The 18830-nt window shown below is 40.1% G+C and overlaps 1 protein-coding gene across 1 annotated transcript in view; it reads left to right on the forward strand.

Annotated features, from left to right (window-relative positions):
* Positions 1-851: 851 nt before the first annotated feature.
* gnas (GNAS complex locus) overlaps positions 852-18830 on the forward strand; it is a 36299-nt gene continuing 18320 nt past the window's right edge. Inside the window, exons 1-6 of the mRNA XM_085777681.1 lie at positions 852-1022; positions 1069-1266; positions 3436-3508; positions 7314-7368; positions 7637-7756; positions 15845-15942. Coding sequence (XP_085633807.1) covers positions 1128-1266; positions 3436-3508; positions 7314-7368; positions 7637-7756; positions 15845-15942 — 485 coding nt within the window. The 5' untranslated portion in view covers positions 852-1022; positions 1069-1127. The remainder of the gene's footprint in view (positions 1023-1068; positions 1267-3435; positions 3509-7313; positions 7369-7636; positions 7757-15844; positions 15943-18830) is intronic.

Below are 18830 nucleotides of genomic sequence, written 5' to 3' on the forward strand. Positions count from 1 at the left end.
TCTGGTCAAACCCTCCGAAAAGGCAAGCACCAGCATCTGTTGACGGAGACATGAAATAATTTTGTCATCGGCTAAAACAGGATATTATTAATAAGGTTGCTTACAGCCCACCCCCCACCCTCCAAAAAACAAAAAAAAACAAAAAACGGTGTGTGTATAATGTGACGGATTTGCGATAGAGAAAGAAGCCCCGGTGTAGCCTGATGATTCACATGCCGTCATTTTAAGAGGAAATATTTATTTTTTAATTCCTCTTCATCCGTCCTCTAATGTAGAGGGTGAACGGATTGCTTACAACCCCTGAAAAAGAATAATCTAATATATATCCTATATATTCAAAGAGTGGGGGGAGAAAAAAAAAGGTCGAGAAAAAATAGGGCTTTGGTTGTGAGTGGAAATGAATTGAATGGCAGTGTGAGATATCTGCCGAAGATGGGCTCCGGAGGAGACGTTTGCTGAGAAAAAAAGAAATGAAACATACAGTAAATAGCGTGAAAATCTCTGTATTTTAAACACGCCAGCGTTTGAATTAAAAAAAACAACAACCCACCGTTGAGGAAACAGGACCACCGACGTTCATTCATGTGCATCGCAAGGCTGGAAATTTCACATCCACCCTCATATCAATGTTGATGACTTCATTGCGGATTTACAGGGAAAAACACAGGAATCAAGCGGCTGAGAGGGCGGCATCATTGCTCCTGCTCCCCCCTTTTTTTGACTGATCTCTTGTTGATTAATTGCCAGTAAATAGCCACATCCATCCATACATATCTTGTGATAAAGCCTGGTGGGGCCCACCGTCTCTACTGCCTTCCAGGTTTTTCTTTTTTTGGTTTGTTTTTTTAAAACATCTGTTTCATCTTGCATCTGGCAACATAAATGTCACCCATTTTGAGCCAGGTGTTCCTCTGCTGGGCCAGTCGAGGAATTTAGGATCCATTGATTTCCTTCTGATCAACACCCTCCCTCCTTCCTTTCTCCCTGCACCCACCAGCCCACCCGCCCACCTACCTACCTACCTACCTACCTACCTACCTACCTACCTACCCCAACCCACCCACCCACCACCCAACCAACCAACCACCCTGCCTCCCCCTTGAACCTAACACTGGGTTTTTGGGAAGATGGGCTGTCTTGGCAATAGCAAGACCGAAGACCAACGAAATGAGGAGAAGGCACAGAGGGAAGCCAACAAAAAGATAGAGAAGCAGCTCCAAAAAGACAAACAGATATACCGGGCCACTCACCGGCTACTACTATTAGGTAGGTCTTGTGAAATTTATCTTTAATATTTGTGTGAGAGTGTATGTGCATGTGCATGTGTCTCTGTCTGTGTGTGTTCGTTTTAGGCCTGGAGGTCCATTTTGTGCTAAAGTGCTGCAGCCACAAAACCATACAAGTGTATTTTCACCTGTTTATACACATATAATAGCCATTGTTTCACATCGCACTGCTGAAAAAAACTGTTTTACGACAACTTCCTCACCCTTTAACAGCGAGGCATCAACAAATGATGCAATGACATGAAGTCACTACACGGCTGCCTTTGCAGCGTCTTGACACAGGGGCAGCTGAAAACCAGGCCTGTGTCCTGCATTCATGGGTTATTATGGAGCATGATTACAGAGCATGTGAGGGACGAGCGTGGACAGACGGAGAGACGCTCGGGCACCGTGCAGAGGCCGGGAGGCTACCAATAGGCTTTTTTTTTTTTTTTTTTTTGGCATTGTTTCTTTTCTCCACATGTGTAAATGTAAACTGCAAAATTAGCACTGTGTTGTGTTTTGTGGGTGCAGCTTTAACGCCGGATGCCTTCACCTTGAGTGATTCAGGCCTGTAGACTTGATGTGTGATGCTGTCTCTCAGTCTCACCTTTTTAATAATCCTCTTCATGCCGCCCTATCTGGAGATGGATATTCTCCAGTCAGTCCTTGAAAACTATTTTCCTCTGGTTCATAATGCTATTTGTAGCCTCATCATCTAGGCCTCTATGTCATGCTACACTGGATGGACCTAAGGCCAGGCAGGGCTAGTGTCTTGCTAAGCCTCGTGGAGTACGGAGGGCAAATTGGGATTACAATTAGGATTACTAGCCTCCCTTGAATGACTGTCCCATTCATTCTAATCTGAAATTGATCCTAGATTTGTACCCTCTCACTCACATTACCAATAGCAGGCCTGTAGCCTTAGCTAGCTGCTCTAGTGTTTGGGCTAGTGGATGTTGTGGCCTGGCTCCTTTCATTTTCAGTTTGCAAGGACACATTTAGGACTTGTGTCTTCTCCTTGAAACAAACTGAAATTGTGGATAAGGGGCATTTTCTGGATTCTTTAAAGTGTTTTTGAAGGTTTAACAGTTTTTGTCCATATTCTCCTGGTTGACAGGGGAAAAAACCTAAAACCACATGACAATGTTCAGAGATGATCCTGTCTCCCAGCTGATCCCTCTTCTCTTCTTGTCACTCCATGATTGTTCTTCAGATCCATCAGTAATTGAATCAATGTAAAATCAAACAAAAAAAAAAACCCCACTCTTGTAAACCCCATACCTAAAGTACAGTTGCTAAAATTAGCAAAATGCATTTAAAGACTCTATAGAGCAAAAATATCTTACCACTGTTGTAGCCAAATATATAGGACACAATATATAACTTAAGTCACATCTGTAGGGCCATGAGAAGAAAAATTCACATTTTCCAAAAAAATATTGTACTTTTCTCTTGTGTTTCATCAAATAACGGACAATTTTACCTCTTTAAACAACTGCAAACAGTTGTTTTAGTGAAACCGCATGAGAAGTTTAGAGGAGAAATATCAGTTTCTTGGAACTACAAACTACATGTAGACGCCAGAAACAGTGCATTTTACCTATATTGGATCATAATCATATTTTTCAGTCTAAAATCTCACAGTGCGTCAAATTAATTTTATTGAAGAACAAAGAGCAGTATATCACTCTTTAATGTAATGGAGTTCAAGTATAAAGTAGCATAGTGGAAGTTGATGGGTGAAGTTTTTCAAACGTGTCCCTAAACACACCACCACAGTGATTATACCTGTTTTTTTGTTGTTTTTTTTCTTCCACCAGAAGAACAGGCAGGCCTCACCTGCTGCTTTGATTGGCTCTTTTGAGGACTCGCCATCTTGCTTGGCCCCAGCAGTATTGCTTTTGAATTAACGTAGAGCTCAGTGAATGAATGAGGGGTTTAGGTATAGGACAGTGTGGGACAGTGTGGGACAGGACATCTGTGTGGAGAAACAAAGCCCCAACTTTTCAAGTCTTCTCCTGTCCTGATCTTCTACCTGGACACCAAAACACCACCGTCCACTAAATGTTCAGACGGGTCTCCGGCTTGGGGATTTTTTTACTGTGCCCGTGTTTTTAAAGGAGTTTGTGTGATTATAAACATCTGTCTGTCTTCTCTCTACTTTCAGGGGCCGGTGAATCCGGGAAAAGCACGATAGTCAAACAGATGCGAATATTGCATGTCAATGGCTTCAACGCAGAGTAAGTGTTGGTTTCCCTCATTCTGTATTCCCACAATTCACTACACACACAAACACACACAGTTAAGGTGGTTTTGGCAGGATTAGGTATGAAAATATTTGTTACATCCTTGATAATGTGATGATGGGACTTGGGAAGCATAATTGGTGGTTTCAGCAAATACAAATGATAGGAAAAGACTTTCAATGGTACAGATGCCAAGCAGGTAGAGGCACTCAACAAGTCTGAGGAAGTTCATCTTCACGATGTGGAAAAACTGTCATCAGGACATCAACAGACAACATGACATGGGAAAAATTCAATACCCCTATTGTATTTTGGCAGGTAGAACAAGTACATTTCAACTTCAAACTGCATTCATTTAACATTAGGACACTAAATGAAAATACTCTGCAACCATTTTGATACAAGATAAACTGTTTTTTTTTTTTTTGCAATGCCAATATTCTTTGGTTTCAGTGTGTTCATACAACATCTAGTGATAGGTATCTTAGTAAATATTTTTTCTTCTGGGGTTTAGCCAGTTGAGTGGACAAATCAGTTGAAATATGATGAACATTTTTGTGACAGTACACATTGCTTGTACCTTGTATATTCTTGTGTCCTCCGACAGTTGGGCCAGTGTAATGTCAATTAGCAGCTGTCCTTCTCGGTCAGACGGAGGAAAAAAAATGTCTTCCTTTTTTGTAATATGACACTCGCATATAATCGGCTGCTTACTCGTAGGAAAACACACAATGAAAAGTCTAGATATGCCGACTCGTTCTGCTGGTAGACTTTTTTTTTTTTTTTCCATTGGCATGGAGGCGATGGACACTTGTCACCGTTTTAAGAAATTGCACAATACGGTCTATAAAGAAAAAGAAGTCAAGTGTATTGGGGCAGGTTTTTTATAGTGTTTTGGAGTAAATAGTCAAAGTTGCATGACACAAGAAGAATGCTTTATCTCTTTCAGGTTTTCATGGAAACATTGCCTGGGGTATATTTTCAAAAACTATCCTTGTGAATTTCCTAAAGCCCGATCCCACCGTGTTGATGCAATGGAAACAAAAGTCACATTTTTCTATTCTTAATCATCTGTTTCCTAGAAAGGGGTTTTGGAGTAGGATCAGGACGAGTAGGGCATCATCATGCGCTTATTTTTGGGTCATGTCGAACTAACAGATGCTCCTCGCAGACGCAGACGCTCTGGTGTAATGACGAATCCACAGTCGGCTGTGACTCCCCCCGGTCGTATTTAGCCTGGGGGGGTTTGTTGCTCTCTTTGGGCCGGGGGGGTGGGGGTGGGTGTGTGGTGGGGTTAACCTTGCTGGGTTTCCCCTCCGGGTGCAGGTCGGTGCCAGTGTGTGCAAGGTGCTGGGAGGATGAGGACAGGAGGAGATGATAGGGAGTGACACAGTAATATAGGAGATGGATAAGAAGAAGGAGTTGAGAGTTGAGGTGAGAAGAGATTTGTTATGGCAGGTAGGTGTTGTGTTTAGTTTGGGGGGTGAGAGGAGAGTGGTTTCACTGTTTAGAAAAGACTTTTAAAGGGATATTGTAACATTTTGGAAGATTCGCCTATTCACATAATCCCTCTAGGTTTAGGAGTAGGTTCATTCCCTTTGATTGTCGGTGCAAGCTGTTTTTTGATCGGTGGGGCAGAGACGCGAGCTGCTCAGCTAACGCAACGGAGGTGCACGATATTTCCACGTCTCTCTCATCAAACTCATCAAATACACAATCCAACGACTCCAAAACACTCTCGTGGACAAGTTGTGACCAGAATATTCGCCACGCTATAAAATAATCACCTATAATTATGTAACATTACGACACATGAAGCAAATACTTGGAACAACTTGCGCTTTTGAAGTCATTCTGCCCAATACAGCAGCCATATCTGGGATATAGTTTCGACTATGCATTTGCCTCAAATACAACGGTAAACGGTGAATATGCAGGTTACAACTTGTCCACGAGAGCGTTTTTGAGTTGTTGGATTGTGTATTTGATGAGTTTGATGAGGGAAAGGCAAAAATACCGATCTAAAGACAGCTTGCACCAACAATTAAAGTTAATGAACCTACTGCTAAGACTATAGGATTATGGCAGTAGGCGAATTTGCCAAAATGTTGAAATATCCCTTTAAAGATGAATCATTTATCAAAATAGTTGCTAATTTTTCCTTCAATCCCATCATTTAATCAATGAAATTGGCCGACTCTTGTGAGAAAGAGGTGAAAGTCATAGTTTCCCAGAGTTTGTGGTGACAACTTCAGATAGTCTGGTTTTGTCTGAAGAGAAATCCAAAAACCCAAAGTGATCCAATTCACTATCACAGAAACCAAAAGTAAATCATTCACATTTGAGAAGCTTAGATTTTGGATTTTTTTCTTTTAAACAACTAATTGTCTATTTAGTTTGATGCCATTTCATTTTTCTGTCAATCGACTAATGAATTAATTGACTTGTCAACGCCTGAATGTTTCCACTGCAGCAGCAACATCAGCTCAACATCTGTTTTCTGTTGTGGACAATCAGACTTGTTGGAAGTAAAAAAGTGTGGGTGACGATTCGGATGTCTTGAACCTCACATGCCAAAAAAAAAAAGAAAGATACGAGCCGTCCTTCCACATGATTAATGATAATTCTTCAGTGGTCACATCTGATACGTCTTCATATAATTGAAATGGAGGTTTGAGGTGAAAACTATGGAGATTTATTTCACTTTGTCGCCATAACCAAACAAAAACAGACAGTCGGAGCAGTTCACCAACACACAGAGACGTGTCTGTCTCCATTAAGCAAATCTAAACAGCGTTTCCAAGCTGAAACTTGGTGTTGTCCTCTGCGATTTCCTTAGTCAGGGTTTCGTTTCGATTACAGCAGCACGCTGTGATGCTGATAGTGTTGCTTTTTCAGCAAAGTCACTTTGGACAGAACACATTCATTATCAAAAGATTTTGGTCGTTTTTGCCCCGGCGCCGTAACGTGAACTAAATACACTGTAACACAACTGTGCACAGGAGGAAGAGGAGGAGGAGGAGGATGCTGTATGTTGTAGCCTGTTGCTCTGAAATAGATAAATCACACCATACAGGTTCCGGGGTTGTGTCAACAGCTCTGGGATTGTTTGATTTTAGAGGAATTTCAGTATCAAATCTTGAGTTTCAATAATCAAACTTGTCTTTTGTCAGGACGTTTGAAAGCCGCGTGACGTTGGACCGTAGCTGCTATCAGCCACAGGTTGCATAACCTGAGTCACAGCCGTGCTGTGTGGTGATGCTGGAAGTCAGTTTGTCTTTACAACAGTAAATGGACAAAACACTGAGGCTATCAGCGTATTGGGCAATACTTCAGATTCTGCTTTGTGCTTGTGGTCAGTTGTAGTTAAAAACCCGACTTAAATCACCCCTGCTAAACAGAACCAGGACCGGTTGTACTGTTCTCATATGGCATCAGCAACTGCACAGAATTCAGGACTTGCACCCGGTCAGCAAAATGAAAGTGTCTGTGCATCTGGAGCAGCTATGATACTGATGTCTGATCATTTATCTCCAGAGATCCTGGACAAGTCGATGTTACACAGCACATTCCTACCGAGACACACAAAAAACAGAAGAAACAAAACATTTCTTTAACATTATTTTGGAATAATCTGTGTTTTCTTTAGATAATAGGATCCTGTTCAGCAGCATGTGTATTTGTAGTAGACTTATATCTGCCTTGTTATTCCATATTCACCATGTTGTGTTCATGACTCTAGTCATTAATGCTTTTATGTTTGAGAAAAATAACATGAGCTTTTCTTTGTTCTTCACAGGGAGAAAAAACAGAAAATTCATGATATTAAAAACAACATTAAAGAAGCTATAGAGGTAAGAAATTTAACCTTTTAAATGATAAAGTTTGATGTTTGAGATTCTTTTTTTTCTTCTTTTAATACAGTTTCCTATCATGGTGACAACATTTGATCATTTTTGACATTATTGGTGAAAGAAAAAGGAAAAATCATAGACCACAATACAACCAGTTCCCCATCTGAAAGCTTGTGTCCCTGTATCAGTAAAAACTAATCATTCAAATCTGAAGTCATTATTAATTATCACTGATGATGTGGTGTGATTCTGTGTTCTCTCCGTGCAGACGATTGTGGCCGCCATGAATACGCTCACACCGCCCTGCCAGTTAGCCTGTCCTGCAAACCAGTGCCGAATCGATTATGTCCTGAACCAAGTAAACCAGAAGGATTTTGACTTTCCTTCGGTAAGTTGCACGTTATTGTTCAAACATACACAAGCTCTCTCCGTCTCAGACTGCAGTTTGTTTCATTCCTCGTCCAACCACCTCAGTCTTAGGCCACCTCCATGAAAGTTTCCTGTCATCATAGTTTTATATTTATATATACTTTTTTTTTTTTACCCGAGGCAGTTTGTGATGAATGGATCAACGGCTGCAGCAAAAGTTCTGGTAAATTTAGATGTAATTTTACTAATAGGTGCTAAGATTTCTTCAAAAGTGGTGTTTCACCCAGTGTCACTGCAGCAGGTCCTTCATTGGGTTATTTTTATCAAAGCTGAAGCAATTCATGCAACTGAAAATTAAAGCAATTTTAAGAAAAGTGTTACATTTCCCGAGCCTTAAATGTGAATATTTGCTGGTTCTCTAAGTCTTTACCTTATAAAACTCAAAATGTTTTGGTCTTGGACTGTTGTCGGACAGAATAACAATCGTAAACTTCTTCAATCTGGTTGATGGTGAGGTGAATTTTACACAATTTATGGATATTTTTATTTGAAGATGAACTGATCATAAGTTTCTTTGAAAACAGGGACAGTGCACATTAATAACATCACTGTAAATGCGCCAGAATTAGCCAAGAGGCTATTTTTCATCTGTAGTCAAAACTGACAAAACTGATAGTACTGCTGCCATAAACTTAATTCCAATTGCTCTGTGCAGCTGATAATCAGCTACATTTGCACCGCAGACTTATTTAAAAACAAAATAGATATTCATCAGATGTTTTGTGGTCATGCTACTATGAAAATGTGATTGTAGCACATGAAGTGTGGCCTGCTGAACCCTGCAGGTCTGTATAGGAGGGCGAGGTGCCTCACACGGCGGCCTGTGTGAGTCTGCCAGGTGTGTTTGCGCAGTGATTCAGTAATTAGCAGGTGTGTGCTCCCGCCTGGGAGGCCGTCGATTGAATGAGCCTCTCACCTGAGAGTTGCACACCGCCTATTAACACTGATTGTCTGTAATAATCCTAAATGTGTCTAGAGGGACTTGTCCTCCAGAAACACAGAGACTCTCAGGAATTCCCCCCTGAGCCGCCGTCTGCTCCCGGCGGCCTGTTAGGCAGCCGCCGCCGCCGCTCCCACTGCTGGACCGTGTTTGTGTATTAATTTACCCACACCTCCTGGATTATTATTATGAGAAATAATTTAATGGCGTTGCAGTTATACTCCAGACACAATGGGCTCTATGCACAGCTCCACTACTTCTTTAACTTAAGGCTGCTCCTTTGTTTCCTGTTTTACATTATTGGACAAACTGATTAATCCAGGTGTGTCTGACCATTGTGACTACTCAGACACACCTGGATTAATCAGTTTGTCCAATAATGTAAAACAGGAAATAAAGGAACAGCCTTAAAGCGATAGTTCACCCAAAATTCAAATTTCACTCATTATCTACTCACCCTCATGTCGACTAAGGGCTGGGAGAAGTTTCAGAGTCCTCTGTGGCTTCTCGGAGTTACGGGGGGGTTCGCACAGCAGTATTTGTCCATATAATGGTTGTGAATGGATACCACTTTCCTTCGTCCAAAAAGACACACCAAAAAACATCCAAATACCTCCATACTGCTCGTCTGTTATGTCCCTCTTGTACAGTATTGAAGCCCCGACATGAGAAATTGTTCCGAAAAAAATTAAATAAGTCTATGTTTTAAGCTTGTTCGTAGCGGAAGCTCCCAGTGTCTTAGTTCACTGCTCTTCCTGTGTCAGTGCAAATCCGGCGGAACAATTTCTCATGTTGGGGCTTCAATAAAAGACGGACATTACTGACGAGCAGTATGGAGGTATTTGGATGTTTTTTGGTGTGTCTTTTTGGACGAAGAAAAGTGGTATCCATTCACAACCATTATATGGAAAAATACTGCTGCGCAGACCCCCCCGTAACTCAGAGAAGCCACGGATAACTCTGAAAATTCTCACAGCTATTAGTCGACATGAGGGTGAGTAGATAATGAGTGAAATTTGAATTTTGGGTGAACTATCCCTTTAAGTTAAGGAAGTAGTGGAGCTGTGCATAGAGCCCATACCACTGATCAAGAACTTAATCAATGAGCCCATTGATCATCTCTCACAAATGGTTATACTATTACGAGGCTCTGTCAGACTGAGTGCTACCAGTATGAATGAGCACTGAGGATGACAATCTGAGGGATTCACTGTTGCGTCAATGATGAAACTTCAATTCAGCTGAAACAGTTTGGTTGACTTATTGATTAGAAGTTGGTCAATATAAGTAATTTGTCCTTTTTCCAACAAAGTTGCAAAACACTTTCTGGGTCAAGTTGTTGCATTTGACGACCTGGTGGTTTTCTGTTTTATTTCATTGTGAATGAAACATTTCTGAACAGTGGGTTGAACAAGATGAGACATTTGAGTGTTACGTGTTGTGCTTTAAGAAACTGTGACAGGTATTCATGACCATTTTCTGACATTTTGTAGACACATAAAGCAATTAATAGAGAAAAAAATTTAGTTTATAAAATATTTAAATTTTGACTGTTGTTAAGATGAAAGTTTTTATAGATAATTTTAATTTGTACAAAATTTCAAGTTGTTTTTTTTTTGCCAGCAAATAATTACAGAATATTTACGTTCATATGTACTCTGTCAAACTGTGGGAAATGGTCTCTTCTTCTTTATAGCTAAATGTTATTATAAAGATTATGGTAGGAAAAGATTATAACATTATTGGAAGTTCTTATTGCATTGCAATGCATTTGTTTCCTAATATAAGAAAGGTTGTGCGGAGGAAGTCACCTTGTTTTTTTCCAGCATGACAGCTTCAGTGTCAGAACTTTTTTTTTCACAGTGTCTCTGAGTTTCCAGTGAAGACTGTGTGTATTTGTGTGTAAGCAAAAGGAAGTCTCCTGATGTTGTCTCTGTTACGTCATGGCAAATTTATTATGTGGGCCTATCTCCAGTTGACCCTTCCCTCGGGCTGTTGCTCCGTCTCTAGACTTCCACCGAAGACCTGCAGGGTCTCCACAGAGGGACAAGACCAGCTATCGCAATTTTTGATCAGACCGCGGGTTTTGGTCTCTCTGATGTGTCGGAGCAGGTGTCAACGTGGTGGTAAATGCCGTTGAGGCTGCAGAACGCCTGCTGTCATTTAAAACAGTGGAGCCTGTGCTGTCATTGGTTACTAAACGTTCAACTGAAGCATCAAAGGCAAAATAGTTCTTTGTCTGAAAGGATTCGTCCTGTTGAAGTGAATGTTTAGGAAAAGAGAACAGAGTAGAAAAGTTTGCGATAGGCTCAACCTCTCCTCTGACTCCTCCACCATCTCCTCCTCCTCTTCCCGCTCCCCCTCTCCTGGCCTTAGGGCCTACTGGAAACCAGTTGGACTGGTTGACTCTGCCTTCAGCAGGGGAGGAAGAGACACAGAGACTAAGGCCTGGACTCAATCTCCCTGGTCTCTTGTTGATTTCCTTTTGAGCTTCGTGTCTAATCAATAATCCACCTAGTTATTATTCACCAAAAATATTTTTTTTTCTCCTAAAATATTAATAATAAAACAGACCATCTTTCTGCACATAAAAAAAAACTATTTTTCAGTCCGTTTTATTTCTTGTTGATTGACGCCCCCAGTGCGTGAAGTGAGAAGTGAGTGATCAAGACGCCTTTTATTTTGATAAAAATCCTTTAAAATGAAAAAGCCCTCATGAAGAGGAACAGAGGAGGGATCTGTCTCTGTGCTGTAGGTGTTGTGTATATACAGACAACACTCCACCAACCCTCTACACACTGCAGCAACGTTTCTGAAGAGTCGGCGTGTCTCTTTCGGTTGGTTACAGTGAAATAGTTGGAAATTTTTTAAAATGCATGTCCTAGTTCTTTATGATGTGCCGCATTGCTCAGCGTTCAGCATCAGATTGAGATAGCGGACGACGTAATCAGAGCCTCTTCATTTATAAAAATACTGCGGTGGATGTTTTCTCTCCATTACATAACCCACAAGTTGTAACTGTGATAAATGGAACCGATGCGCTCCGTCTCGTTCGCTCACGTGTCGAATCCAAATTTTTTTGCTGCCGTGTTGTGAAATAATGTGTGGCAGCGATTCCAGCTGCACGTGGACAATTAAAAAATATTTCCTCGCTGACACAGAGTTATGCACAGGCGGTTTGTGTAGTATGCTCATTATAGCCAAGTACAAAAACACACACAAAAAAAATTGGTGACTATGTGGCTGCCAAGTGAAAAATGTTCATTTACTGGCAAAATCAAAATTTCCCTGAAAAGATAAACGAAATATTTGGACTCTTCAAAACTGCTGTACATTGTAGATCTGCATTGGTAAATTCATAAATACTCATTGAATTGATGAATATTCTCCATTTATAACGTGTGGTACGATTTCAGGAGTCTTTCTTGGAAACTCTGACGGATGTTGACTTAAATTTATGAAGTATTCTTTACTTATCACCTCTATAATGTGCTATTTTTCGTGACCGACCTTGAATATAACAAGCAGGCACTTAAGTGTAATGACATTTTCCCAATCATGAAGGCTCTTTTAGGCAGTATCCTTGACTGATCAACAACTTTTTTAAAGGATATTATAAGGAAGGTTTCGAGAATATTACCAAAACAAAACATTAATTTTCCACTTTGACTTAAAAGCAGAGTTTTGGTCAGCGTTGGGCCTGATACCACTTTCGCAAAAAAGAATCAGTGAATCCCGATTTTTAATTAACCTCCCAGAGAGACAATCATCAGATTTGTAAGGAGAGCGCTAGGAATTGACAGATTTCTCTTCTCTTAATACAGGTTAAGTGCCACAAAAACCCAACAGCCAGACATACAGTAAGTGAAATCATACCGCTGATGTGTCACCTCGCCTCAAAAAACCTTTCCCTCAATCTAATTCTACAAAGTGGAGGAAAAAAAAAAAGGAATTAAATTCAAAATAAATGGTATGATTTTTTGCATGCGGGGTGTCTTCAGAGCTTGGTCAGCACATCTGCGGACAGGCCGGCTTCTCAGATGTTTCTTGATTTCATATTATAAGAGGCGCTTTGACATCAGCTGCTTTTTCTCTTACACTTCTCTGACTCTGACACGTACCAGCGAATAAACTTTTCCGCAGGAGAAAAACAACTGTGGCGGTGACAAACAGAAACAGAAGTTGACCCTGTTGACCTCTGCTCTTGAAATTTCACTATCTACTGTGTGTCTCTCTTTTTTTTGTTTTTTACTCTGTTGTGACTCTGGTTCTTGATTCCTGATTCCTCCTTCCTTTCAATAGAGCAAAAAATCACCTCGGTTCAGCGCTGAAATTCCCGTTGATTTCCTTTGATTTGTTAATTACAAAAGCTTTGTCACTCTTCACAGTCACATGTGAATCACTGACTTGTTATTTTTGTAATGATTAAATCCGCAGCTCATCTGTGCTCATTTTATTTTTTTCATTACTCAGCCAACCACTGTGTTGACAGAGTGATCATTCAGAAGATGAAACAAAATACTTCTTCTTGCTGCTTTCTTAGTAATAAATAGCTACTGTTGAACAAAACTGCAGCTGCAACAGTTGTTGTATTCCATCTTTAAAAAAAAAAAAAAAAGCTTCTGATTTAATCACTCAGTAAATATCAGAAAAGTGTTAAACGAAGCTCCTACAAGCTGTATCCTGAAATTGATTATTAATAGCGCACATGAAGTCTTGTACCATTTTCTACTGTCTCTTTCACTTTCTACAGTTTGAGGTTTTCTGCAGGTATTGAAAGTGTTATCTTCTCCATTTCCAAAAGGCGTCAACACTTTTTATATCCTGAAATGTTTGCATATGTGATTTTAGCTGAAACTATCTACAAAGTCCCCACTGCAGTTTTCCAGTCTGGGTATAGATACACTGTATATTTGTATTTATTTTGGTACATCCATCCATTCTTTGACTCATCCTCTTCCATACATCCAGAGGTCCAGGTTGTGTTCAGTCACTAACTAACAATGTTATCAGGAATAATAGTTTATCAAGACTGCAGGGAATGATTCATATAGATTTATAGATTTATAGATTAATAGATTAATGACAAAAAACAATCACAGTTTCCTATTGCTCAAGTAAAGTTGTCAAGTTTCTTGTTTTTCAAAAGTTACACTTAGGTGAGACAAGAAAGGATTCTCATATTTGAGAGGTTATCAAATGTTTGTCATGTTAATTTATCAGTGAATAATAAATTATTAGAATAGTTCTCGACTATTAAAGGTCCAGTGTGTAAAATGACGGGAAAACAGTTGACATCTAGCATTCCGATTCTATTATTTATTGATTAAATAATTCTATTGTTTATTTATGAGCACGAAACTCCTGAAACGTGCTCTCTGGTTGGCTGGATTTTCCATTCCATACAAACATGGCAGCGCAAGATGGCGACACTCTCAAAGCAAGACCCTTGCTATATATAAAAGAAGAGTTATAAGACTATGAAAACCAAACTGATTTTATTTTATAGCGATTGTACACTTATACAAATATATTCATTGGTAGTATATTCAGATTTTGCCAATAAACCGTGACAAATACTACACACTGGACCTTTAATCAGATAATGACCTCAGCTGTTACATGAAGCACTGACATCAATGTCAGTAAATTCATGCACTCTGTAAACAGGCGTTGTCAACCCTACTGGTTTGGACTGATGTATGATCATGAAACAAATATTACACTGGACTCTGTGTGGGGTTGAGAATACTAATCTTAATATGTTACATGTAATTTACTGAACATTGAAACATTTTATGCTCCTCTGCTGTAAGTTAACCCAGGAACTTTCTCTGATTATCATCTTCAGTACAATCTGTTATATTTTAGCCAACACAAATATCCAGTCGTCAATAGAAATAACAAAGGGAACACACTGAAAAACAAATGATTTTCCTTAACTTGGCAGCCATGACTAAACGGTATTTCTCCCAGCATTGCATCGTGGTCCAACGACAAGCAGCGTAACTTCATCCAGTTCCTGTGTCCATATCAGTCACCGACATGGTGGGGCATTGCATCGCTAAATCCCACTAAAGCTCGGCTGAAAGAAGTAATTTTTAAGAGTATACAGTTTAACTCTCAGGCTCATAATGGCTTATTTGTGCCTGGCCGCGCTGAATGTGACCGAGTGAAGATCGTAGTGAGGAGATAGGCCCCTGTGTAGTGACAGCCAAGCCTTGTGTCAGTACAAAGCTCTCCATTTCTTCATGAACTCGGTGAACTGCCCTGTTTCCTGCCTCTGTCGGAGCCCGCTCATCTGCTGCTACTCCAAACGAAGCGAGGGAATATCGCTGCCTCCTTCCATCTGTCCTTAGAAAAAAAAGTTTTCACCCCTCCACATCCAGACGAGAAAGAAATATGGTCGCAACAAGCCAGAGATACCACCCAGAGCCTGGCTTTTTCATTTACGACCAACAGTATTAGAAGTGGATGATTAACTGCCTGCTGCGTGCACTGTAGTTTATGTTTGATTATGAAAAACTTTTTTTCTCCTTTTCTCCTGAAATCACCTCTCTTTTCGGGCTGCGGCCGATGGTTGTTTTCATTATCCATTAATCTGCCTAATCTGATTGTTTTCTTGAGTCACTGGTTTATAGTTTTGTCTGTAACATGTCAGAAAATGCCTGTTGAAAGTTTCCAACAGCTGCTCTCGATGTCCTCAAATGCCTTGTTCTGTCTTAACAGCAGTGTAAAAACCTAAATAAACTGGAGTTAGCCGTCATGTATGGTAAGGAGCTGCATCCAAACCTCACTTTTGAACCAGTATATATTTGGCTTTTTTCTTTTTATTGTTCATTTGTTGGACTGGTCGGTGATTAATTTTCTCCCGATTGACTAATGGATCTGTTCTTCTCTGGAAAGAGAAGAAAAAAGAAAAAGATGGAGTGTAAGAAATGAAACTTTAGGAAGACTGCTATTTCTTTTTTAAGATTCCTGCTTTACTCACATGTAGCCTACTCTACCTCTGTTGGTGACGTCACATCTTTATTTCAGAGCCAGGCTTGCAGTTATTTGTCTGTGTGGTATGTCGTTCATCCACATCCTCTCTTTTCTCTTTTCCAGGAGTTTTATGACCATGCGAAGATCCTCTGGCAGGACGAGGGCGTGCGGGCCTGCTGGGAAAGGTCCAACGAATATCAGCTCATCGACTGTGCACAGTAGTAAGTCTCTCTTGTCCACCGCTACGTATATACACTTGCGTTTGAACATATTTCAAGGGGCGTGCTTCCCTTTGCTTTTTTTGGCAGATGAGTTCACACATCTCGGTGCGCTCACCGCAAATTCAGCGTGTGCACGCTGGGTGTTTTGCCACGTGGTTTTCGTGAGCGCAAGGTGTTTGCAAGGGTTGATGAGGTGACGGTGAACATCCGACATGAAGCTCTGATGACTGCACCTCATCACAGTCTTGTTCTGGTTCAGTTCATTACATGTTCAAATGAGGAGTGAAAATAATGTAAATCAAGGCCAGAAATATTCAGTGTTTTTCTTGTTGTTATCAAATCTTTTGAAAACACCAGAGCCCAAAAAGTGTTGGTCCAACTCAATGTTTTTTTGTTTTTTTTTTACCTACGCACCCACTCTGACCTACCTGTTCATCCTGAAGAAGTAATTCTATTAAAAAAAGTCATAAAAAATCAAATTGCAGCTTTTCCAGACATTCATGGTTCCCAGAGGATGAACAATAACAAGTGTGAGTTCATCCAGCACAATCATGGGGCCAAAATTTCAAATTCTCCAATACTTCAGTTAACTTTTGTCAATCATGACTACTGTTTATTGATTGATTTGTTGTGTTGTGTGCACTCTGAACAAAGAGGATAAACTATAACACTGGCATGTTAGTATTGTTATCAGAGCTGCCACAATGAATCGCCATATTCAAGGACAACAACAATAAAAATAAGCCGGTAGCAATTTTTAAAGTCGACAACTACATCACCCATGCATTGATTCATTTAGTGGTTTATGAAATGGATCAATAAGGATATATATTAAATATAAATCAAATCCAAATGATACCGATCCCTACACTTGGTTAGTGTTTAACCAGATATTTTTAATACCTTATGTCCCTGTAGCTGCTAAACACTCTCCTAACGTCATAGAGTCTTCTGCTGCTGCCTTTGAATTTACACTGAATATGTGTTTGAGAAAACGTCAAGGCTTGAATCTGGACTCACTGACCAGGCCGGTGTGTTATGTAAAATTTGATGATTTAAATTGATTTAATATTCATTAAAATAGTAATAGTCGATAGATTGCTGAGAAGTCAGTGGCAGCCCTAATCGTCACCGTGCATCAACGTTGTGACATTCTCACTCAGACAAAGGAGATTTGTTTGCCAGATGTTGGTGTTTGTTTTGCTAAATTTGGGGGATTTTTTTTTTGATGAAAAGAAGAATGGACGCTATCACAAAAAGTGAAGAATTCGTGGCGCTCATTTCCAGATGGTCCTGCTGTGTGTTGAGCAGGAGTTAAGACAGCACTGTTTATGTACTGGTTTTCTGCTGGGTTGCAGGCTAGTTAGCACTCACAACTATGGCGTTGACCCTGTGATCGGTGTGGATGTTGTTGGTAACAGCAACTCAGACTGAATGACTCCTGAACTGACTGTCCTTTCTTTCTTTCTTTCTTTCTTTCTTTCTTTCTTTCTTTCTTTCTTTCTTTCTTTCTTTCTTTCTTTCTTTCTTTCTTTCTTTCTTTCTTTCTTTCTTTCTTTCTTTCTTTCTTTCCTTTGGTATTTATATTATGGTATTTATCCACCTCTTTATCTCAGTCAGGCCGGCCTCTGTTATAAGGCATGCAGTAGTCACATGAAGCTGGGGCTGTTGGAGGGTGGAGGCTGACTGACTCTCTTCCATGTGCACATGCGTGTTTGTGTACAGTATGTGCTGCTGTGTCCACATGCATGTGCGAGGTCAACGGTTTTTTTTTTGTACATGTGACTTTACGCAGCGGTAGAAGGAGTTCTCTGTATCTCTACTCAAGACGTACTGACATCAGAGAGTGTTCATTCATACTGGTGTATCAGGTCACAAGTGGCATTTTTATCTTAACAGCTGGTGAAGGTAGAGACTAACTGCTCTGCAACTAACAGCAACTAGCATGTCATTTCATTATTGATGAATCTGTTGATGATTTCTCAGATTAATCGAAAATATGCCAACTTGTTGACATCTTTAAAGGTATAATGTGTAGGAATTCCCCCCATCTAGCGGTGCGGTTGCATAGCGGAACGTATTCTTGATGTTGCATTCACGTGAAATCGGGCAGATGTCAGACAGACAACAGACGCTGCATGTAACAGGATAAACAAGCCTCTATGTAAACAAGTGGACCGCCAGCATGAGGCAAAACAATACAGGAGTCACAATATGTTGTCATGGTGATGTCATATTACCCGGCCCACGTTTTATCGTCTTTCTCTCGAGTAAAATGACATCCGGTTGGTTTGCCGACGGCCGTCTGCCTGACTGCACCTGAATACAACATCACTGCCTTATGTATTTGTAATGACTTGTAACAACTCATTCTAAGGTACGAGAAATACGTATTTATGAAAGCAATATTAGATTTTTGCTAATAAAAAGCCAAATAAGTTACATATTGGGGCTTAAATGTCTTCTTCTGTCCGACCTAAAGTCCCAGCAGCCTAAAGGAGTTCAATCTGCAATCATACGGAGAAGCAGCGAATCCTGCCATGAGGTGAACATGAGGGCTTAAACAGATTGATTACCAAAGTATTTACCAATTCAACTCATCAGCCCCCAACTTAAGACCTCCCAGGATTAACCTAAGGGGTCATGAGATGATCGATAGAAGAGGGAAATAAATCAACTGCATTTCAAATATATATACTATATATATATATATATGTTGCTTTAAAAAACAGTTTTATTCATTGATGGTAAAAAAAAATAAAAAGGACACTTAACCTTTTTCAGATTTAAGCCATAATTCAAAAAGAGAATTTAAAGGAAATGGATGTAGTCCTCTTTTGTATTATCATGATCCAAATATTATCTTACATGCATGTAAGATAATGAAA

This window comes from Trachurus japonicus, chromosome 5 (assembly GCF_045865225.1).
Source record: "Trachurus japonicus isolate A0001 chromosome 5, Traja_1.0".
NCBI classification, from domain to species: domain Eukaryota; kingdom Metazoa; phylum Chordata; class Actinopteri; order Carangiformes; family Carangidae; genus Trachurus; species Trachurus japonicus.